General features: G+C 40.8%; 1 protein-coding gene across 1 annotated transcript; it reads right to left on the bottom strand.

Annotated features, from left to right (window-relative positions):
- Positions 1–1,838: 1,838 nt before the first annotated feature.
- LOC108936690 (dickkopf-related protein 2-like) lies at positions 1,839–15,683 on the bottom strand. Its single transcript, XM_018756207.2, has 4 exons — positions 15,186–15,683; positions 8,260–8,410; positions 6,518–6,646; positions 1,839–3,862 (listed from the first exon to the last, which is right to left on the bottom strand). The coding sequence occupies exons 1-4, from the start codon at positions 15,357–15,359 to the stop codon at positions 3,612–3,614; spliced, it is 705 nt and encodes a 234-aa protein (XP_018611723.1). The 5' UTR covers positions 15,360–15,683; the 3' UTR covers positions 1,839–3,611.
- Positions 15,684–25,143: the final 9,460 nt, after the last annotated feature.

Below are 25,143 nucleotides of genomic sequence, written 5' to 3'. Positions count from 1 at the left end.
GGCATACTGGAATGGGTCCAGTGTGGTGGGAAGACTGCTCTTTCAAAATCCATCATAAAAAGAACATGTGACTTTGAGCAATTAAAGCAGCCCTTCAGCCTGTGCTTCAGAAACACATCCGGCTTCTTCAAGATAAGATCATTATGATGTAAACAAAACTACATAACTTTAAAGTTATGCTCTCTTCATGCTGGGGATGTTTTGTCTTCCCAAAACCATACTACATTATAAAAATATGATTTAATTTACTGGCTGAGATGTTTATTCAGAGGAAAAAAAACTTGTTAGATTTTCCAAGAATGTGTGGTTTGGAGTAATATCATCCTAATTTTGTGAAGAGTGTGCTTGTACACTTATTTATTAGTGCAATTTAAACAGAAACACATGCTGTCTTCGAAGATGCACATGTGTGATAGGTCGTGTGTGATTTCTCCAGCCATATTTTACTCTACTTTACTGAATAGCAATCAGCAGCATGTATAAATTAGGTAATGCATACATTGAAAGGAAAAGGGAAGGAAACAGTATTGCGTTTTAACAGAGAACAGATGCGTTGGTAGAATGGCCATTGAACACGATTTGAAATATTAGCGAGAGGTTCAGGCCTGGCTTGAGGTGACAGAAAAAATATGAATGTTAGAGCAAAGAGCAGCCTTGAAACCATGTTTGTTGAGGTGGACAGATGGAATTCCTTCACGGCTCTAATAATCAAAACTCTCTCCATTTATGTACGGAAAAGGCATCTGTAGTATATCAAGTAAAACTTTTTTTTTTTTAATTCCTTATGCACCTATTGTACCTTCCTTTTGAAGATCCGTGGGATATGCTATGTAAGAAAATCTAAAGAAATTAAAAATCTGAAAATGATTATACTTGTATGCATGTTCTTGTATGTAAATACACAATTTTTATGTATATTATACTGCTCATCATATCCTACATATGTACACATATTCAATTCTATATGATTCTGAAAATTAGAACAATATAATAGTTATTACAAAAATGGTTTGAACTTAACATCTGAGGAAAGAAGACTGACTACTCTATACTGTGACAATGCAAAAGAAAAAAAACGTGCAGAGAAATATATTGTATAAATACAAGATGGAAGAGATTCTGGAGAAGATACTCTGAAGTAGCGCATAAATATATATATATATATATATATATATATAAAACTCAGGAAAAAATAATAACTTGAAAGCATGAAAAACAGAAGGTTTTAAATCACTAACTTTCATTTTTCACCATCAGCTGAAAATCCTATGTAGCAAATATTTAATCTCTTTTCATATATTTCCACTTGGAAAGGCCAAAAGCTAGTATTTCTGAGAAGAAATCTGCATAGCACAAGTGCCGTTCACAGAAAGTCTTCCCTGGCTTGTGCAATCGTGCTTTTTGGAAATTGCTAAATTACATTATGCTAAACATTTTAGAGAAAAAAAACTTAAAACTTGTTCAAATCCAAACCACTTGATGCTTGTATATGTATATTTGAATACTGGGTATTTGAATGTTATTATTGTTATGATAGTCACACTCCTCAAAAGTCCAAAAATATACACATGTAAATTTCTGCTATTGTCTGAATTAGTAATAGCTCTTAAAAATTAAAAATGAATACCAAAATGTTGTGGAAGTTAAAAATTATAACAAAACTGCACAGACAAAACAGTTTAATTTATCAAATAATAGAAATACACATTTCTTAAAAATTATAAACTATAAGCAGGTCTGTAAAGATGGTGTATGTTTTATAAGTACTATTTTTCTATTAAAAATACTTTGAAACAAATTGATACAACATTTTCAATAAAAAGATCTCTAGAGAACATTTCATATGCTTATTTTTTCTGTGATATCAGTTATATTCTCCAAATATTTATAGCATAAAATACAAAGTCTCTCTGTTGCTAAAATTAGATGTTTAGCAAGAACCTCTTTGAAAAAAACTGATCAGCGCTGCAATTACATGTAATGAAAAAAAATGCTACAAACTAACTAAATTACTATTTGTGTTTTTGGAATGAGTTCTTTAAAAATGTGACATGAAAAAGAAAAAAACCCATAATAGAGCATTATCACTATAAATGTGCTGCACACTGAATATGGTACAAATGCTAGGAAAATGCATGACTGTAGCATCATATAGTATGTGACTGAAAAGAACTAGAATAGTGATGGCAATGTTTGTGCAAATATACATCATACAACTTTAAGACCGAGACTAATCAAAGTATAAATTAAAATTTAAAATGACAAAATTTGTCTTTGCCACATTCGGGCAAAATTAAGGGACATCCTTCATAGGTAATGTGTGAGTCCAATACTCAAATGTGCATTTTTATTTTTTAAAAACATTATGTGATCATTTGATTCTTGATCCACAAGAATTTTCTAGATTGCAAAATGCCCCTTTTGTCATGTGGATACCATTTAGACCAGTTGTTCTGAGAATGATTTATGTTATACTCCAATAAGGCAGGGTAATGTAGCTTTATGTAGACAGTTCCCAAAATTGTAAATAAATAAAAAATAAAATAAACCAAATAATGACATGAGCATCTATGACAAGACAAAGTCTGAACATATAAAGTTCCCAATGAACTTTAAGGACAAAGACAAATTTGTAATTATATTGTAAGGTCAGAGGGACTGCTCGGTAGATTTATTGACTGATTTTTTTATGTGCCTTAAATCGAGACGATCTGTTTTATGTTTGAATTATAATAGTTTCTTCACTGTTTGAAACTTACAACTTTATCTATGGCCTTAAAGAGAAAAAAAATTGTACTTTTCTTCACCTATACATGTTATTGCCTTCATAGCACTGCTGTAACAGGAGATTACAGTTTATGATAAGTGTCCTAAGGTCACTGACATAATGACACCTAGTCATGCTTTCAAAAGTCAGCTTATTACAGTTGCCATACATCTTATGAGAGCCTTTTAAATGTTATGGATTGTTAGACTTAAGATATAGGTAACCATTTTTAATATGCCAGCTTGATATTTTTCTACTTTTCCAATAAACCCAAAAGCGAAGGGTATATCTTCAGGCTGAAAGTTCTGTATTATAAAATGTTTTTTCAAGCTTGTGAGAACAGATATTTCAGAGCAGTCCATGCAGTGTGAAAGACTGAATCCTGTGCGTTCTGTCCTTCACAACGAAATGTGTGCCAAAAACCAAAGGAAAGGAAGCCAGCCTACATCAGTCCTCTTATAGCTAAAACGCCTTTTGTTAATTTATCTTAAGAAGATTAAATGTGAAGGTGCTGAAACGCCATGAGACGTTCCCATCTGAAGTTGGTTTTGATGCTGTACCCTTTCCGTGCTGTGAAGTGCACATATGGCTTAAGACAAAAAAGTCCTTTGAGTAGCAAGTTATAGCTGATGAAAAATTATTTTTGAGTGGATGCCACACAGAATCCGATGGCAGATGCCACAAAGTGTCGACTGCCACCATTCCCCCCCTCAGTCCACCGGGGTCCATTTCTCCTTATGGTCATTTCCTCCCCATCCACAAGCTCTTCTTGTACACCCCTCTGGTCTGTCACTTTTCTGGTCTCGTTGCAGAGAAGAAAAGGGGTGGGGAGAGCATGGATCCGTCATGCCTTCTGGCACACGTGGAGGCGGGACTTGGACGCAGAGGTGGCATCCCTCCACACCTTGCAGGAGAGGCCCTTAGCGCAGTCGCAGCGCTGGAAGAGTTCCAGGCTATGGGAGCCTTTGCGCCGGTGACGGGTGCATACTTCACCCAGTAGCAGCACTGGCTTGCAGATCTTGGTCCAGAAGTGGCGGGCGCAGCAGTGGCCTGGGGAGCAGTCCGAGGAGCGCAGGCAGGGGTCACCCTCGTGGCCTGTCGGACAGAAGAAGCACGATTCCTAAGACTTTTCACAGAGCAGAGGAACTCGGCAAGTGAGCGAGGATGGGGAAAACCATATGCAGTCGATGGAATCCATTTAAATTCAAATCTGCTAAGGGAAATGTGGTGCAGTGCATAATGATAGTGCCTCATAACTCCTAGGCAGCTTGTGTGGGCATAGGTTTGAATTCACCTCAGGGTAAATGTAAGAAGGCAATGGTCAACCACTTCCGTACCTTTTCATACCAAGAAACCCAAGTGGTTGCTACGAGTCAAATTCGACTTGCTGGGACTTACGCTATGAGCAACGGATCTTTGCACTTCGAAAGGGAAAGTGTGCGTTTACCCATGTGAACTGCACGGAAACCATTAAATTTTCCGCCGTACCTCCGGTGCAATGCCGTGTTAAAAAGCTACTCTGCAACACATCAACTGGCATTTAATTGTCCACTGTAGGGACAGGAAAGCTACTGTGCTGGGTGTCCTTTAGAACCCAGAACTCAAGATAACGTTTGTGTAACTGTGTTTACAAAAAGTCTTAGCAAGAATGCTGAACATAAACTAAAACCACAGAAAAGTGATACATGGCTTGCAGGAGCCCTGTCAAAACATGGCCTCTCTACATGACATCGGTTGAGAACGAATTCCAAGGATGTTCTGGTGAACTGGATGTAATAAGTCCGTGTCTAAGTGCTTGCACAAAGGATTTTTTTCCCATTTATTACCTGATTAAATCCTATTTGCGTGGAACTTGATACTCCTGTCAGGTGGTTTACATTACTCCTTCAAAGTAATAATTAGCAGAGAAAACATTTATTACAGATGCTAATCAGCAATGCAGTTTTCCATTGGATTAAATGCTATTCCTGCCTTCCCGGCCAAAGGGTGTTTCACACGCAACCAGAGCCCCAGAATCCTTCACAAAACCCCTGCTTTCCTGTCCATCTTGCTTAGATAAGGCTCAAATCAGCAGCATGCCATACACACAGCTCAGCGTCTCAGATGTAGCTCTTTGCTGCATTTCCGAACGCCCCTAAACCCTTAAATTCCAGCTCAAATTATGTTTAGGCTGTGGTAAAGCTCTGAAAATGTTTTATTTTACTTTCTTGTAAGGTTTTCCAATGCTGTTAATGACCGGCGTCCTGTCTGGGGCGTACCCTGCTTTCTAGCACTCGGTGCTTCCAGAATAGCTCTATGCCACTGCGACCCTCGCTAAATTCTTCTTGATAGTGAATGAGTATTAAATTTTCCTCTTTTTTTTTTTTTATTTATTTAAACCTGATATTTTTCCATACAGAATTGGTTACAGTATTTCATATAGTTTTCTGGTTTTTAAAACTTTAGGGCTGCATTCTCAAAAGTAGTACTTTTGTTATTTTTAAGATGTCATTGGCAACATTCTGGTAATGGTTCAGCAAAGTAGTTACTTTCCATTATTTCTATTTTTTTTTTTTTTTTTTTTTTATCTTTTTTGTGATGTTGTGGGATATTTTGCATTTGGTTGGTGGGTATTGAGGTTACAAATATGTCCCCAAACCCTAAAATTCATTGAGCTGAATCTTTCACAATGCCATGTATTGTCTTTGTTCATTAGATCTTGTGCTGCATATTTGAAGACCTAGTGACAAGTGATGTGACTTTAATATGGATTAATGTTTGCAAAATGAGAAAAACAATGGTTATAGCCATTTGCACAGCATGGGGAAATAAAGTTTACCCAAACATAGTAAGTATTTTCATTTTGGACAGTCAGAGATTTTAATTTTCTTTGACAGTTTCATTTTCTCCAGGTGGATTAAATCAGTATGATGTGGCATCTTTCCAAGTGTACTGTTATGCTTTCATGCACATGCAATCCCTGTCTGCTATTGTAAATATGGAGCTGAACATTTCAAGGTGTGAAACAATCAGGCCAATTTTCTAACTGAAATGATTTGGAGGGTCTATTTACAAATTATTCCTGCCATTATTGCTATGGAATTACTTTTTATTCTCAGAGAAATTAGTGTATAAGTGCATTCATATCAATTCAAGACCTGCACTCTGTCCTTCTGTTTCATGATTGTCATGATTAAACATTATCAGACAGTTATAGAACTACTTGTTTCCAGGTAATGGACTCACAACAGTAAGATTTATAATGTACTGTTACTACTAGTGCTGGTCTTGTGCAATCTCAGTGAGATTGAACGTATCCAAAGAATTACTATTTGAATATAACTACTGCTGGAAATCACTTTTGCTTTCTTTAGTGATATATTTTACAAACACATCATACAATTCATTCTGACTTAAGACACACACACACACACACACACACATTTTCTGAACCGCTTGTCCCATATAGGGTTGCGGGGAACCGGAGCCTACCCGGCAACACAGGGCGTAAGGCCGGAGGGGGAGGGGACACACCCAGGACGGGACGCCAGTCCGCCGCAAGGCACCCCAAGCGGGACTCAAACCCCAGACCCACCGGAGAGCAGGACCTGGTCCAACCCACTGCGCCACTGCACCACCCTGACTTAAGACAATTCAGTAATATTCTGCTCAATATTCTCAATCAAAAATAGACATGTGTGACTATCTGTACTATTCATTTTTTAGATTTTTTATCACCTTAATCCTTAAAGACAGAAGTACAGATCGGACCTTTAGCAATGGAAATCTTCGCCTTTCCCGTCTTTTTCCAGCTGGTCCCTTTGGCTGGACGTTTACTCTGGTCCTCAAGGGTGGGAATGAGGGGAGGCAGCACACTGTCCAAGACTGGAACACAGATATCTGTAGACCACAGTGATACAATATGTCACCTTATATGCAATACATTATAAAAAAAAAATCAATTTTAAACAACCTACATCTGTTGATAAAACATAACATGTAAAACAATGGAATTTTTTAATACTACCTATTGCAGCTTCAATGTTTGTTTTGTTAAAAACACCCATTCAATGATTTACCCACTTGATGCAGCAAAGGATATTCTGCTGTAGAATTCAGAGCAAATCCCTCATTCAAGGATACTAGAGCAAGATGTGGGATTCAAACCCCGGAATTTCCGGACACAGGGAATTAACACTATACACTGCCTGTTGCCACATTATGTGCTTAATAAAGTTCTCATGCGTTCATTCATGCTTCTAGATTAACTGTTCTATTGTTTTACAACAGAATAGAAACAGAGCTAAAATTTTAAGTTGATTTGCAGTGATCCCCCTAAAACATGATTCCATTTTCTTCAGCCATACTGTAGTAATCAGGGCTAATGGACCCAAAATACTGCAGAGAGGAATGAAATGGTTCCCATGGTTATCCAAAATAATCATAATGAAGACCAAACAAGCAAGCCTGTTTTAAAGTTTATTTCAAGGTCAGAATCTAGTATTATATTTATTCAAGTAGCCGACACTTCTGCCCAAAGAAAAATGTAGAAATTACCAAACACAAAACTATTGCTGAATCAACATAATTTGCAAACATCTGTAACAGAGAGAGCAGTTGTTGAAGCCATTACATTAAGTTGATACTTTTCTCCAAAGCAACTTACAGTGTTAACATTGCAATTATTTACCTATTTATACAGCTGGGTAATTATTTTTACTGGAGGAATTCAGGGTAAGTACCTTGCTTAAGGATACCACAGCCAGAGGTATGGATCAAACCTGCAACCTTTGGATCCAAAGGCAGTAGCTCTAACTACTATGCTAGCAGCTGTCCCATTATGATTAACACTGGATGTTGATGGTTTGAGACCTGCTTACTATGGTTGAATAATGTAAAAACAACATACAGTGTTAAGGTACTAGATTAACCAATTTATACTGATGAGTAATTTTTTTTTTACTGTATCAGTTCTACTTAAGGTAAGCACATTGATCAAGGGTATTACAGTAGAAGGTGGCAGCTCAAACTACTACACTTGTTGCTTGGGAGATTGATTGTGTGTATATGGCTCAAAAGTATTCTAGTTTTATTTAATTGACTTCTATACGTAAGCACCAAAAGTCAAAATAGTTTCTTTCTTACTATTTTAAACAATGATCTGCAGTTTACATTTCTAGACCCATGTGACAACTTTCAAAAGGGTTTCAGACCATTCAGAACGGTTCTCTCCTGTTCTACTAACTGCTCCATAAACTTATACAATCACCTCTGTATTTCCTATCAATTCTATATGCAGCTACTTGTGTAATGTGTGGTAGGACACACGGTGGTACTAGAGAAAGGAACTATCCTTTGACAGGCATGTGCCTGTATCTAAATCTCTTCATCTGTTGCAAAATGTACTTTTGTTTACTGTGAGTTGTATGTGACTTTTGAGAAAAGTGTAAATGTAATGTAAATGTAAGTACATGTCCTTTCTGGAAATGTGGAAAGCCATAAGGTCCACATACAGTTGCTGCAACGGTTGCCTGGGCAGCACATGTTGTCCCTATGGCAACGTTTCTTCTTCCTCCGGCAGTTGACACACCGTGGCGGGGCCTTCTGGGGGGCGTGACAATAGCTTCCCACGCTGCACTCCTTGTCGCTGCTGCAGGGGTGCACCTGCGAGGACAGCAACAGCAGCATTGAGGAACCACCCAATACACACCTTCACGAGTCTCCGTGTCACACTGGAACAGCCCTGGGAGGCTAGCGATCAGTTACAATGAAATAAATCAATAAAAGCTATAAATCAATAAGCGAGTCCTGCCTTGGGCGAACTGTCAGATGGCAGCCTAACGCTTTTGACTTCTAACCCTTTTATCTCACAGGTTCGCCAAACAAGAGCAGACAGCTCTTCTTGCTTTCCTGAGGTATCCTGACACAGCGCAGTTGATTTAGTGCGGACAGTCCCAGCCTGCACTGCTTCCTCCTCCTGGATTTGCGCGCCCTTCCACCACCGTCTGGCTGGAGAACATGGAATTGTCTCAATTACGGTGCATGTCAAAATTGTGGGCTATATTTCAGAAAAAAAATAATTATAAATCCTCGAAAACTGCATACAGCAGGATATTTCAAAATCACAATCAAGAATAATCTGATTATTTCAAATTTTCCAAGTATAAGTTAAAACGGCTTTGAATCTTTTCTTAATTATTCTTTTCAACATCTTGTTCAGACTAGCCAAAATCGCTCTAAATTTTCCTCGCTGGACTGAGATAAAAAAAAAATAAAAATCTGTTTTTTATTTTCCTGGCATGTGACTAAAATCCGCTTTAAATGGACACCTGGTTCTTGCCTGAAAACTGTACCTCCAGCATAATGATGGGCTGAAAGATCGTACTATCATACCAGCTATGCTTACACTCATTTTTATTCAGAACTACCAACCACTATGCCAGTTCACAGACACACACACAGACACATATCTTAGCACGTTTAGGCAAATCAACCTAAAAATAGTCATAACACTACATGTGATATATATTACATTACATTCCTTCATTTAGGTGATGCTTTTCTCTAAGGTGATTTACAGTGTTAATCTACCTGAAATTATTTATCCATTTATACAGCTGGGAAATTTTACTGGAGCTATTTAGCAGATCACTTTGCTCTAGGGTACTACAGCTGGAGGTGAGACTAAAACCTAGAACCTTTGCGCTTTAACCATTACACTACCAGCCATTCTTGGTATAGAAATATATATTCAAATATAATTGCAGAGAAAAAGAGAAGAAAACTAGATAATCTCACCATCTGTGGACCTGACATAATAAATCATAAATACTGCTTCCAGAGACTATTAACCTGTTCTTTTGGGCTGATTTTTATCAACACTAATACATTACAGCAGTGGAGCACTACATTGAAATAAAAAGATATACAACCTTTTTAACTGTCCTCACAAACAACAGCCAGGATTTAATTCAAACTTGATGATTTTACTTGATTTGGTTCACTTAGCAGTTGGGTCCAGTGTCACTAATGTTAGCGAAGATTTTTCTCCAGCATGAACCTGGTCATCAGATGGACTTTTGCAATGGATGCATGGATAAGAAAACTGGCACAGCAGTATGGTAAAACTGAAGTGAGCAAAATTCAGCAGTGGAATAACCAGAGTGCAAAGTGGTCCTGGAAATACATTTATGACAAAAACGAGAGCAGCTGCTGTAACCAAGAAACTGAATACAGTTCATCCTCACATTACATGACTGAAGGGGGGGCAGTCATGTGATGGGTCCCCATTCCAACATATATCATTCATGTGTGTTTTTCACACATGTTGACCTGACAGCAATCTTGATATAACTACATAAAAAGTTTTGTTTCAACTTTTTTGTCCTTTTTTGTGCTGTGTATTGAGTTGTAACTTAAAATATTGAGAATTTTTTTTTGTGTTAATTTTGGCCAGTATCCTACCACTGGAGGAGAAAAAATGAGCAATGATTTTAACAGGAGGAGGCTGCAGCGAAAAATATAACTCCTTCAAATTCTGCATTTCCAGTAAATAAAGTTATGTATTGTATATTGTACATGTACTGAGAGAAACAACTTTACATATAGAAAACCAGTGATTTTTTTGACAACATGTGGTCTACTTTGCCTTCAAAAGATGACAAAAACATTTAAAAAAAAAAAAAAAAAAAAAAAAAATACTGAGATGTTACCCCGAGGTCTGGTCATATGCGGATGAACAGTACTGAGCAGCCCTTCCCTTTTCTCACTCAAACTGCACAACTTTTCTCCCAACACCAGCCAGCTACTGCTGAAAGAGTCAAAAAAAGAAAAAAAAGCATTCAGCCACAAAGATGGTTCTAATAACTGGCGGGTTTGCTGTTTCGCAGAGAAAAATTCCTTGTATTGTTCAGTGCGGCAAGCATTTCGTACAGACAAACGCATTCACTGATGGAGCAAATAATTTGAGGTACAGGTCAACTCCAGAGACTGAAGGAGACCACAGCGCTGTCAGCCATGGGTCCCCAGAACCGCTGCTCTACAGATCGGCTCCAGTGACTCCCAGTGTGCTGCTTTTTGTTTCAGCTAAAACAGAGTTGTGTTGATGAAGCTGTTCGCTGATTAAGTTGGACATTTCAATTCCCACTTAACTCCAAATGTTACTGTAGACTTTTTCTGTCATGTAAAGCCAAACTCCACGCCATGCTGAAGTACATTTTTAGACTATCATTTCATATATAACAAGGGCCCTAAATAAAACTACTTTTGAACTTTATATAAAGAATTGAATAATATGAATGACACCTAAGAGCAGTGGGGTATACACACACACACACACACACACACACACACACACACACACACACGCTGAAGCCGCTCGTCTCAAGCTTAACCCAGCAACAAAGGATGTAAGGCTGGAGGGGACACACCCAGGACGGGGCACCAGTCTGTCACAAGGCACCCCAAGTGGGACTCGAACCCCAGACCTGCCAGAGAGCAGGACCTGGCCAAGCCTGCTGCACCACTGTGCTCAACGGGGTACATTAGTTATTAATTATGATCATGCTTTTTATATTTATTCGTTTATCTGACGCTTTTCTCCAAAACATCTTACAGTGTTAAGCAACTTACACTGGTTTACCAATTTATGCAGCTGGGTAATTTTACTGTATCAAATGAGTGTAAGTACCTTGGTTGACGGTACTACAGCAGGAGGTGGAATTCGAATTCACATCCTTCCAAGGCAGCATCTCTAACCACTGTCACAACAAAGCCTATTTTGCATTTTAAGAGGTAAAAAAGAAATAGAAAGTTATTCAGTTATGAGTATTTCCAGACTAATACAAAATTAATGTGAAACTCACCACTGTGTGTGATCCCCGATATCTACATGACCCGATCACTCACTACACCCCAACCAGACTGCTACACTCCTCCACCTTTGCCCACTTGGTGGCCCCACACACAGGACATCCAAAAGGTTTTCCAACTCCCTCTCTCAGTCAGAAGGTTCTCAAAACATTTATTTTGGACTCACTTCTCCTCTGATCTTCTACATGCTCAATTAAGGTGTACTGTATTATCTAAAACTCTATATACAGCTTCTTGTGTAATATATACTGGTATGAGACAGTGCTCAGGAGTCACATGTCTGCATCTAGATGTCTTTGTCTATTGGTGTAATGTGCAGTTGTACTCCTTTTTTTGAAATGTATTTTGCTTTGTAAAAAAGTATCTGCAAAATCAATTAATTTCATGTAAATGCAATTTAAGACAGTAAAGTCAAAATAACCAGCAGGTCTCCAGTCAGCAGTGAAATAACTGCTAAATACAAAGGATGATGCTTCATAGTTATTGTCAGCAAGGGCTGGATGACAGGCCAGTGTGGGTGGAAAGTTTCCATTGCATAAAACATCACTGACAACCATGAGTGCAAATCCATCAGATCCCTCACCCAACATCGGAGACTTGTTCTTGCACTTTCATCATAACAACACAGTGGCAAAGGTTTCGGATAGAGTTCTGTGGCTTCTGTGAAATTTGCCTGGCTTCTGTGCTTAATTACACAACATAACCTGCAGGTAGCATAATGGTTACAGTGAATGCCCCACGTTTGCATTAAACATCCTGTTCTAGTACCCTTCATCAATGTATGTACCCTGAAGCAAAACAGTAAAAATTACCCTGTTGTATCAATAAGGAAATCACAGTAAGCCGTGCTGAGAGAACTGTCAGACGAATAAATATGAATGTGACACACTCACAGCATCTCCTAACATAAGTTAATTCACAGATAAAACTAAGATCACTGGAGGCCTAAGCAGTAGATTTATCAAGTCACAGGTGTTTCTGTCCAAATTCTGGAGGCTTATCATTGGTGTCAAAATGTGGACTTTAACGGAAAGGACTGAAGAGGAGATTGCCCCCTTGTGAAAACCTGCAATAGACCCTATTTTGTAAGGCTGTTTTGAGGAATTCCCACTGTCCAAAGCAGCTTTGTGAATGCAGAGGAATGATGTTAACTATACCAAAGCAAATGACTTGTATAAACTTAATTGAAAAAGACTGTCAAGGCAAATTTAAGTTCTAATAAATGTTTACACCAGAGATATTGTATGTGTAACTGTTTTTGACCATGTGGTTCGAGTGAGTTTCTGTTTTCTTTTCTTCTCCTAATTCAACCCAGTATGAAGAGCAGACACCCTCCTGACATAAAGCAAAACAGCATCTGTAATCTCTTGGCATACTCTGGATAATCTCAACCTTATATTGCCCTTTCGTTTCTGCAGTTCACTCTGCCAAATGTGCTGCCTTTTTTCTCTGGTAGCTACAAGCCATTCTATACAATTATAAACATTTGTAACATTGTGAAACAATAGGAATCCTATCGTTAGGCATCATTTTCTGCTTCAGGGAAAGTCTACAACTGTTTTTTTTTTTTTTTTTTCTTCCCTACTAGAGATCAACAGTTGGCAGTTATCAGGTATATGAAATCTGAACACCCATTATTATATTTATTTATTTACATAGTGGGTGGCCGTTTTGCCTTCCGCATTTTGTCATTTTTAAACCAAGCCAGCTGGAGCAATTAATTGGGAGCTTATGTCTTCTGAACATGCTCTGATTTACTTTTCCACTTTCAAAAAGTTTAGGTTTTACTGTACCCAAAGAAAAAAAAGGATTCCACAAATACTTGTCTGGCTTCAATAGATTAAGTAATAGATAATAATGATAAGTAGTAATTCTTTGCTGTGTTACACTTAATTACTATTTATTACTACTTTTTATTTTTCTTGCTTTGTGGCCTTTCTTATCCAAAACAAATCCAGTATACTCAGTATTATACTGTGAATCAGCAGTGTCCCTCTAGGAATGTGGATCTGCAAACTGTCCATTTGTTGAGGATGGCATATTAACCTTACACAAGTAATTCAGTATTAATTCATAAGTTTGCAAGCAGAAGTACTGGAAATGATTGATAATAACAACTGTGGCTATTATTGATATAATGCCATATAAATCTGATAAAGATATTAGTGAAATTAATATAATCAACACCATGTCTCAGACTTGTGGTACAGGTGGATTAATGTAACAATTGTTGATGCAAACTGTTCTTATTTTCTATATTGTGCTGTAAAACAAATTGAGCAGATTACTTTTCTTCTCAAGAGTTGTGAACAGAAATACTGTTATTGCAAGTCCCAGGATTTCAATTGTAATTTTCTTCAGAAAAGCACATCGGCCAAACAATAATACAGTAATAACTATTTTACTTATTAGGAAGCTGAAAAGGCACAAAGGAAGGCAGAACAGCCAGATGGTTACCCTCCTCTCACATGGGCCATGGTGAGGAAGGCATTATGGGCAAGGTGCGCTAAAGAAATTTACTATTTCTACACTGGATAGTAAGCTGGTGTTTCCAACTTCTCACTTAGGGTATAATTTGCTTATCAAAATTGGACAGGGATACACTTACAAATACGTTTATGTTCGAAGAGAAAAGTGAGTCCTAATTGTATGCTCATTATTTCTGTGACTTTTTCATTTTTTTTCCATGTCGCACTGTGTGCAAAATTCTATCATATGTGTAGCACACAGCATAAAGTTCTGATGCATCACACTGACAACCATCAGAAGTACAGTGAGAAATCGCAAGTGGAAACATACAGTACAGTTTTGTACACATGAACTCCTTGAGCAAGAAGACGGAAAAAAAAAATTTCTACAACTAATATTTTCAAATAAATTAAATGCAGTGAAGTACGCTGGCAAATATTCAATACAGCGCTGGGCTGCACCAGAAGTCTGGTGTCCTGGTCATGTAAGAAAAGATTTCCGCGTAAAACGGACTTTAGCCTAGGCTAGGTAAACTCAGGAAAATTGTTGGCAAATTTTTATGATCTGTTAAGGTAAACACAGTAGAAGAATATGCGCAGTGTGTTATGCATGAACTGGAATTTATTTTCTTGAGCAGCCTGCAGTAAATGAAAACCTCCACTATAACCGCACACTAATTGGCACTAATTAGAATCAATCAGAACTCGCACTTCCCTCTATTCATTCCGCATCATTTGCGCGTCGCAGGGATTTTCTCTTAAATAATTAAAGCAACCTGGGCGGCTGCGATTGAAACACATCGGCTCACTCCCTAAACAGCTAATAATAGTTAACGCATCCTCATTAATAACGCGCTCAACTAATCCACGTCACTTCTGTTCAGATGGAAAGTAGGGTTATTCCTCTATTGCCCCGTCTCCCATTCGTTACAGTTTAATTTCTTCTCTTTTGCTTATTTTAACGATACTGGCTTGTCATAAAAAAATAATTATTATAAACTGAATGAGTCTCACTGCAAAGGCAATATGTCGTTTGGGTGTGTTTGCAGCAGGTTCCGAAAGACAGACATGAGGAGGAATACATGTTAATGCAGTTTTACCTGGAGGGGGTTGTTGCCCTTCTTGAGCCCCCCGGGGTGCGAAGAGGCAGCTGGAAGGTCTCCCGTCCCGGGGGTCTTGATGGAGTTGGCCTTGGCTCCCACCTCCCCTATCCTCACCAGGGCCAGCAGCAGGATGAAGAACTGGCAGCATCTAGTCCAAACCAGCACCGGCATCCTTGGAAACCTCGTCTTTTTCTGTTTTTATTATGATTTTAATATAAATTCATGCACGTTATAACTCAACAAAAATGTGCGAATTCAGTGGGCGAGAGTGGCGCGCAAAACCGAGTGCACTGTGTCTGCACGTAGGAAAAAGAGAGGAAAAATGAAACAGAACTGCTTCTGTCATAAATGTCTAGCTCAAAAACGGTCTAAAGAGGTGACATAGTAAGAGTAACCATTCAGCAGATTTCAGCTGAAACGCGCCGGACGCAAGATGTGAAGCCTGCGAGAGCTGGAGAGGTGTCTGCCGCTCTGGCTCCCACTGCATGCGCACATTTTGCGAGGCTGCTGGATGTTTTAGTGTCTCGGACCTTTTCTTTTTATAGCTTCCTAATGGGTCTGTTTCCTCCGCCCCATTCAGATGTGACAAAGAGTGAAACTGATCCCCCACCAGGGCTCTCATTGCCAGGGCTCATTGTGCACAGGAGGACACCCGAGACTCCATACAAAACAGAAAAAAAAAAAAAAAACCTTTGGCTTATGCACTATATATACATATATATCATATTAATGGAGGATTCCACAAAAGGTTTCGCACAGTGCAAGGATTATTGTCTATAAGAGCTGTGTATCCCATAATTACTCTTAATAATTGTGCTTCATTTTCTCAAGTATAATACTTCTCATTTCAGACACCAGGATACACAACAGGACTCTACTCAGGTAAGCATATGACTTAAGCAATAAAGCCAAAAAGAAAAACATACTGTCAAGTCAGATAATATAAAGTTTCACATGCTGATTTTACACTGTTCCCTTTCCCTCTCTGCTCTAAAATACTCTCCTGATACATCCATGCTATATTTTAGCTGAACCAAAGTTTCCATACTTACAAAATGATAAAACTTTTTTGACATCAAATATGTATCAGTAGAAGTCCCACTGCTAATACTCTAATACTATATATTGTGTGCATGAGGGAAAAGCTATGTAGATAAATACATACAGTGAATAAACAGAGATGTAAATTCTGATTTAAATTTAGGTTAAACCTAAATTAAAAGTCAAAACCTTTCAATTTATCACAATTTTGTATAACTGTAATGTGGTAGTCACATAGTGTTTAAATGCAGATGCAATGCCCCACCCCCTGACTAATTTTGGTAGAACAAAGTACTTGATACATTGTGGAACCTGCCAGCTCTTTGACTAATGGAAAAAATAACAGCACAGCAGCAAGTACATAGCGTATTCATCACAAATTGTTTCACCATGGAATGTAATCAAGTTATCAACTTTGTGTGTGTGTGTGTGAACGCGCGCACATGTGTGTGTTTACTGTCAGCATGGCCTGTGTTATTGATATATCTCAGACTGCACAGTTACACTGACAAATATTTTAATGGCCTTCTAAGCAGTGTCAGGCTTAGCCCATGTATTTGAAGCAATACCAGGGGATTCAAACCAAAGTATGGAAAACGTTTCTGCAATTTTCAAAGCTTCCTGATGTGTGGAAAATAAGATTATTGCCTGAAGACAGGAAGAATATATGACCAATGCATAACTGACATATCTTTATGCACTGATATGTTTTATATATTTTCCACAGAATTATTTTAAATGTTCTGTAATTGTAAACTTAGTCAACAACAGACAGACTGCTGCACTGCTGTATTGATGTCTCTAGGAATATCAATGTCTCTAGGAATATAGATGAAGGTTATTAACATTCTGATAAACGTTTCTGTACCACTGGCAAAATGTTAAGCCAAATAACTATTGGCACAGAGAGTAGGTTCACATTGCCAGATTAACATAGAATACAGATGCTCAAGCAAAACGTGCTGTTGTTTAGAGAATAGATGAATGACAGCTGCTTTCATATATAACAATCTTACAACTGGCGCATACTTTTGTAACCACAAAGCAGAGGTGAGGAACCCTGGAGTTTTATTATGCACAGGTGCTTGAAGCGCAGTTGTGATGAAAGTGGATTGGTGATCACAAAAAATGAAAAGTTAGCACATAAGATGAAGGAACAGGTTTTCACAACAATTTTAACAGAACACTGGCTGAAACAATGACAAAAATAAAGCATGCGGTTCAGTATTTGGCAACACAGGAATACTTAACCACAAGGCAATGGTTCTGTTCTTTGCTTCAAATGACAGTTCTCATTGCTGGTGATTCAGGGTCAGTGCATGGGGATGTTGGGTATTCCTCTGGCAGGCCTGATAGTAACTCCTCACAAGCAGGTCCCACTGCCCACTGATGGCAAGAAGGCAGTCATCCTCAGGGCGATCTGGTTGATCTCTGTGAAAGGCAGATATCAGTGATGAGTGAAGAACATCCATGGTAGGTCCTCACAAGCATTCCTCAGGACCATAACTCTCCCAGCCAACCAAGTAATGCCAACTAAGCCAACCAAGTAATGTGTGAAAGAATTTTGCTAACATCTCAGGTTTAATGCAGCTTCACCTTTATTCTTGGGTGGCTACAATGGTGACAAGCAGTGCGTGCTGGGAGACGATTCAGCACAGTGACTCCCCGAGCAGTGCGGACAGCGTTTTTTTATAGAAAAGACAGGGGGCAGCTTATAAGTTTACAGCACACTTTGGGCTGCGGTCCCTTGTTGCACAGAAGGGGTGTCAAATTAGCACAATGTTCTCAGAATTGTATGCAATAACAAAATAACACCTAGACATTGACAGAAACAAGAAATGGTTACTAGGGTATCAGGTGTATATAAGGAAACAAAACATACCGCGTCCTATAGCATAATTCACTTCTTTTACACAGTGGCTCCTGTTGAAGTCAAAATCTGCCCAAGCTAGGAGGATCCCTCCACGTTTAAAGGTGGGGGCAGTTCTGAATGTTTTCACTGTAAAACAGAAGTTGATTGGGTCATATGAGAAAAACATAAAAGTTTGGGTTACTGCGAAGCTGGGCTGGTATCTGCAAATGTTAGGTAACAGAATTGATTCCTCTTTGGATCTTTAAGTTTCCAATGTAGAGGGGGGCGTGGTGGTGCAGTGGGTTGGACCAGGTCCTGCTCTCCGGTGGGTCTGGGGTTCGAATCCCGCTTGGGGTGTTTTGCGATGGACTGGCATCCTGTCTTGGGTGTGTCCCCTCCCCCTCCAGCCTTACACCCTGCCTTGCCGGGTTAGGCTCCAGTTCCCCGCGATCCCGTATGGGACAAGGGGTTCAGAAAATGTGTGTGAGTTTCCAGTGTAACATGGGCTCAGTGTGTGGGAGGGAAGTCTGAGCTTTAGGTCTTCTGTCAAGAGCCAAACTCTGCTCTGAATGGTACATTACGATCCATCATTTGCTATTGTGTTGTTTTTAATTCTGTATTGTTATCTTCAGGTCTGTTGTCCACCACAGTTCACCATTTTGTTGGTATCAATGGTCCCCAGGGATAACACTGGAACTAGGAACCCATGGGAAAAAAGGTGGACATGTGCAAAAAGGAGTTCAGCAGTTTCCATAGCTGTTTGGCAAACCCTTGAGAGGTACAAGTCAACATGACCTGTCAATCACCACTAGAATGGTCACGTATCCAGTGGAACCAGTTAGATCAGTAATGAAGTCTTGCAAGATTTATGAGATCAGGGCTTAAGCAGGGAGACATGGAACATGGGATGAATGTGGAGTCTTGGAGGCAACAGGAGATTATATGTGTTCCATGGAGGATATTGAAGGGTCCAATGTAGCAGGAACAGAGCTTCCTGGACAAGTGGTGTAGTTACAGGTCCCAAGTGGACAGCCAGACTCTCTGTCCAGAGACAAAGGAGAGGGTGCACGAGTGCTGGCCTGCCTGCCACTTGTACAGCTGGGTACTCTGTCGGAGGTGTTCCCGGACTGACCGCCAGGTCTTTCCGCTTTCCCGATAGCAGTTGTCCACAGCAGATACATGGTTAGACTCGGCCTGCCAAGAAAACAAAGCAGGCTGATAGCCCAAGATGCACCAAAATGGAGACATACTGATGAATGAATGGGTAAGGGTGTTGTGTGCATATTCTGCCCATGGTACACTAAAACACATCCATTGACCAGGTCCACGAGGACATGCTTGACAAAGGCCCAGAATGCTGATGGTGCATTTGATAACCCGAATGGCATGATGAGGTGCTCGTAGTGACCCAAGGAGGTGCCAGAAGCAGTCTTTCACTCATCCCTCTTTCCGATCTGGATCAGGTTATATGCACTTCGGAGGTGGAGCTTGGTGAATATCGTGGCAATGTGCACTTGCTCTAAGGCTGCAGTGATCAAAGGTAGGGGATGAGGGTATCTGACCGTGATGGCATTGAGACATCAATAATCTATTCAGGGACATAGGTTCCTGTCCTTCTTCCCGATAAAAAAAGAACCCTGCTGAGGCCAGAGATGTAGAGGGCCGGATGATGCCTGTATTCAACACCTCTGTAACGTGGTCTCTCATGGCTCTCTGTTCTGGGAGGGACGGGGATAGACTCGGCCATGTAGCAGCGAAATGCCCAGTCAGAGGTCAATGGCACAATCCCATGGCTGGTGTGGGGGGAGAGCTGCTGCTTGAGTCTTGCTAAATACTTTGCGAAGCTCATGATACTCGGGAGGAATCACCACTGGTTCGGACCCCTCTGACTTTCGACCGAGGTGGCCAGACAGGGGAAATGCAGGCAAGACCACATGCAAAAGCGAGCTCTTCCTAGTGATAAGTGCTGATCGTTATGTGCAAGACATCAGTACATGACTCCACTACTCCGGTGCCCAATAGTTGCCCATCCAGTGCACTGACCTGTAATGTTACATTGCAGTCTCGCTCCAGATGCTATGAGTTGTTGCTAAACCCCTTGTCCATAAAATAGCCGGCTGCTCCCAGTCCACTAAAGCGCATGTGCATATCTGACTCCCTGCCTAAGCCACAACCACCGGTATGGTTAACTGGGATTTAGAGGGGCACGGTACACTAACCTGGGAGTCCAGGCCGGATTCTCACACAAGGCACACCGAGCAGGAGGCGCGAAAGTGGCCGGGCACCACAATAGGGGCACATCTGTCTTGGAAATGTCGCAATCTCTCATTGGGGGTCAGCCTGCCTTGCCCAATCTGCATCAGTTCCGGGGTTTCTCCCACGCGATCAGGTGCCGGTGCAGTGAGCCACAGCAACGGGGTACACTCCCGGGCCGTGTTATCAATCGTAATCATGGTTTCCATGAACCGATCAAAGATCCACTCTTCCCTGCGATAGGCGAGCTCTTCCTGAATCTGGGGATGCAGCTCATTCCAGAAGCTCACCAGGACTGAAGCAGAGTTCCAGCCGCTGTGCTCAGCAAGGGTCCGGAACTCCATAGAATACTCAGTGACTAAGCAGTTGCCCTGCCAGATTCTCAAAAGGCTATTGCTGGCAGTCCAGGCTGAGAGCAGGTGCTCAAAAACCATCTAAAACTGCTTTTTGAATGTGGCATAGGTGGTCGAGATGTGGGTCTTCTAGCCCACTGTTGCCCAGCGGCACGTAGGACCCGTCAGGAGCGAGACCAGGTAGGCAATCTTGATTTCGTCCACTTGGTAACAATGAGGTATGCTGGTGAAACGAAGCTCGCACTGCATAAGGAAACCTTGGCAATTCTCAGGCGTCCTGTTGTACCTCTCCAGTGTAGCCAAACAGGAGCCTCCAGGTGAGGCACTGGATAGGGGTGCCTGAGAGGACGATGGTGATTCAGGAGGCTCCAGTGCGTTAGGGGCTTCAGCTTCCTGTTTGAGCCTGCTGGCCTGGAGCACTGACACAAGTCCCTGGAGGGTCACTTCGATCGGGCACAGAGACTGTGTGTGGGAACCCAGCATGATGCCCTGGGTCCAGACGGCGTGGTGAAGCTGGTCGAGCACCTCTGAGTCTGTGATAGTACCGGAGCCTTCTGTCATGTTTTAACTCCGGGATCCAGCTGATGGACTCAGATGTGGTAGCATGTTCATTCAGCTGAGGTAGGCAAGACAATCATCAGGGGCAGGCACAGGTCAGAAGATCAGCAAATATCATACAGAGGGGTAGGCAGAAGTCAGGACTGAGAAAACAAGAGCAAAGAGTTAAGAAAGTGAAAAGGAGGAAACACATTGGTGATGAACGATGATGCTAAGTGCTGCGGTTGCTCTACACGAGGTTCCGCATGCAGGAGTGTCTGAGCTGTCTCTTTATGAAGCAGGAGATAAAAGGTCTTCATTTTGAGAAGAAGCAGCTCGTAACAATCACCTGATAACCTCCTTCCCTTTTTCCTGTATTGTTCCCCTCTCCTTCCCTGTCCTGTGCTCCCTCAGTTTTGGTTTCCAGGCTCTTCGACTCTGGGCTCCATGATCTCGACTCTTGTTCTTGTCTACTCCTCGGAACAACGCACAATGACCTATCGATCCTCACCTGTCCCCGACTATTCTCTTGCCTGCCCCACTGAGCCAACATGCACCAGTGTTTGAGTCTGCCTACTGGACCCTCAAGCGTAGCATGACATACAGATTCCAATTTTTCCTTTCTACAAAAAAATAAAACTTGCAGGGGAAGGTGAGGCAGCTGGGCAAATGAGACCAAGACCTCAGGCCTTTGTCATGTACTCTTCCATGGCCCTCTGTTCAGGTAACAAGAGGGGATACAGTCTGCCTCTAGGGAGCGCTGCACCTGCCAATAACTCTGTGGCATCGTTTGGTTTTTGAGGATGTAGTGGAGATGCCTTTGCTTTACAAAACACCTCTGAGAAATTGCTATACTAAGGGAGTATATTAAGAGGCTCAGAAGCATTAGGACTTTCCATCAAAGCAGTCTAACATGGAAGTGAAAAGTATTTAGAAGCATACTGATTTCTTCTTGAAAACAGCTCCTTTTGTTCTCCAAGAGAAAACCGGGTTGTGAGGAGCTATCCGTGGATACCAGAGTATACTAAAATTGGCTGCACTTCCCAGGTGAGTCTGACTAGCAAGAGGAGATTAGACACAAGCTTACGGGTACTACTCATCTCCATCACAGGCACTGGCCGTGAGCTTACCAAAATGGGTAGGTGCCTCTGAAGTAGCCTGCTTTCCTGCAAGAAAGGCATAACCTGCCAGAGGTCCTGCACTGTCTTTCACGCAAAGTGAAGCATCCCCCTCCCGCCTGCTTGGGTTCGATGGGTTTCTGGTTGGCTTGTATTTATGTGTCTTCTAGGGCAGGCAGGTGTCCAGTCCATTTACTGAATAGTTTGTCAAGAAAGATGGTGCTTCCAATAAACGGGTCCCAATTCCAGTTTTTATTGCTGTGGGCTACATCCACTTGTGTCTGAGGATTTAACCCTATGCGGAAGTTGGAGAGGTGCTTCCAGTGCAATCATGGTGTAACAGACGATGTCAGAGACTGCAGGTGTGTTGCTCTTGTGTCTGTTATTTTATTCGATTGATTCACCAAGGATTGACCCTACCCTCTGTCACGGGGAAGGAAGGGGAGAAAAAGGGGAAACTGGGAATGAGTATGGCGGGGATTCTCTGGGGTCGTTCGGGACTGGGGCCAGGGGTCGGTCGCTGCTACACTGTGCTCATGCTCTTGCTTTCCTTCTCCATCTCTCTCCCTCACTGTTAGGCACAGGGGAAGAAATAGGGTACTTCATTAACCCCGGCTGTGGCGACCCCGTCCCTCTCTCTGCCCCCTTCCCTGTCCGCCTGGACATGCCACACATGGGTTTAAAGAACAGAAAATTAACATTGAGGACAAAGGAACTTGATTTCATGACAATGTCAGTGTGAATGCTGACTGGAACAATGACAATGGCATGGAATGAGGTTCAGGACTTTGCAAACAAAGGAGGAACTTAGAATTTCTGTAGGTTCTGCAAGGTGTTAGTTCTCTTCCCTGGCTTTTATAGCAATGCACATTAGTGGTGATTCAGGGCCAGTGCATGAGGGTGGATCCTTGGAGGTTCCGGGTGATCCTCAGGGAGGCATGACACTGTAAAACTATTCATATATTGCTTTTTACAAATTCAGTTAGATGCAATTAGGCCATAGCATGTCTGCAATCTATCATTTGGAATAATCAACAAAAATTAGTGAAAAACAGAGATCCAAGTGCTGATGTATTTCACTGTGTAGTTAAATCATGCTGCAATAGCCTATTTAAGCATTGACTGTGTTCATTGCAGGGCAGCCAAAGTCATCCATCTCTCACCCGGTTGTTTCAAAACCTAGCAGCTGATCACTTTTTTAGGAGTCTTTCCTTCATATTTGCAGTTGTGTGATGTAAACATTACCAGATTAAACAAAACACCACAGTACCTCTGTTTCGGTATTACATTTTGTCTTCTTCTAAATGCTGTGACTGATACATAAAAACGCAGTTATTTTGGTATGGTTGCTATACAGCTGTAAGGCATCAAGGATTATAACAAGAGCATACACTGGTTATCAAAAGATTACACTTTCAAGGCCAAGGTACAGCACTGCCATTATGCCCCTGCACACAATACTCAACCTGAGTTAGTTTTGTAACATATATGCCTCTATTAAAAAACTCAGATAATATTACAGGAGGTGGTGTGCCAGGAAAATGCTCAACAAGCAAAAATAAAAAGAATAACTTTTTATAGTTTAAATAATTTGTTCCTTTTATCAACACTACAGACATACATAAAAATGATCAATTAATGCATAAATCAGCGGGAGACCCAAGCCAGGCAGTGAACTTGCAACCAAGGCTCAAATCAAGGTTAGGCAGTGAATCAAAACTTCCTGTAAGGGTGCAGAAAACAATGGCACTGACCCTAGCTGCATAGTCATCACCACTGCTGTAAGAATTACAAATAAATCATACTGACTAGTCACATAAGTGTGAGGGAAGCCAGTCTTAAAATCAGATTAATGCAGGGTTGCGAGGGATCAAACACGCAGGCTAAGTGATACTTCTCGAGTTCACAGCCTTGCGGTTAGCTTTGGCGCCATTGAGATTTTCCAGTAAGGTAAAAGTCTTTCAGCAAAATGGAGTCAGATATAATTCATCTTGAAAACACTGGAAACATGCAATTTTTTTGATTAAACCAAATATCTGTGGAGAATCAATCCATTACAAAACTGAGAGCTTCCATTTTTTCATAATAGCAGGTATGGCTTTGCGAACTCATGAATTCACTGCTAAAGGAATAGGACTGTGGCCATTAAGGCCAGGGTTTTGATAGCTGAGAAGGACCAAACACCCACTCATTTTTAAAAGCCTAATTTTTTTCTACAAAGTAAAAAGTGCTAAATGTAATAATAATAATAATAATAAGAAGAAGAAGAAGAAGAAGAATAGAATACAAGAAAATAATTTTTTGGGTAGATTTTCTGGAATTAAAAATGAATATGTAATATATAATATCACACACACACACTGTCTGAAACTGCTTATCCCGAGCGGGTTGCGGCAAACCGGAGCCTAACCTGGCAACACAGGGCACAAGGCCAAAGGAGGGGGATACACACCAAGACGGACCACCAGTCCACCACAAGGTACCCCAAGAAGAATTCCAATCCCAGACCCACCCGAGAGTGGGACCCAGCCAAGCCTGCTCTGCCACCCTGCCCCCCCTAAAATATTATATAATATACATAAATATACGTATATATAATATATGTAAAAATGAATACCGTGTATGTATATAGCAGCCAATGAAAACAGCCACCTGGATGACCCCCAAGGGGGTGAGGTGACGATCTCATCAGATGGGAAGGCCGTATGTGGAGGGGAAAAGCAAGGAGAATGGATGATTGGAGAGTGTGTTGTGATCGGCACTTTCTAAACAACAGTTGATGGACCAATCGTTCCAGGGAT

The sequence above is a fragment of the Scleropages formosus genome, chromosome 3, assembly GCF_900964775.1.
Source record: "Scleropages formosus chromosome 3, fSclFor1.1, whole genome shotgun sequence".
In the NCBI taxonomy this organism is placed as follows: domain Eukaryota; kingdom Metazoa; phylum Chordata; class Actinopteri; order Osteoglossiformes; family Osteoglossidae; genus Scleropages; species Scleropages formosus.
This window is presented reverse-complemented; position numbering and strand designations above follow the sequence as displayed.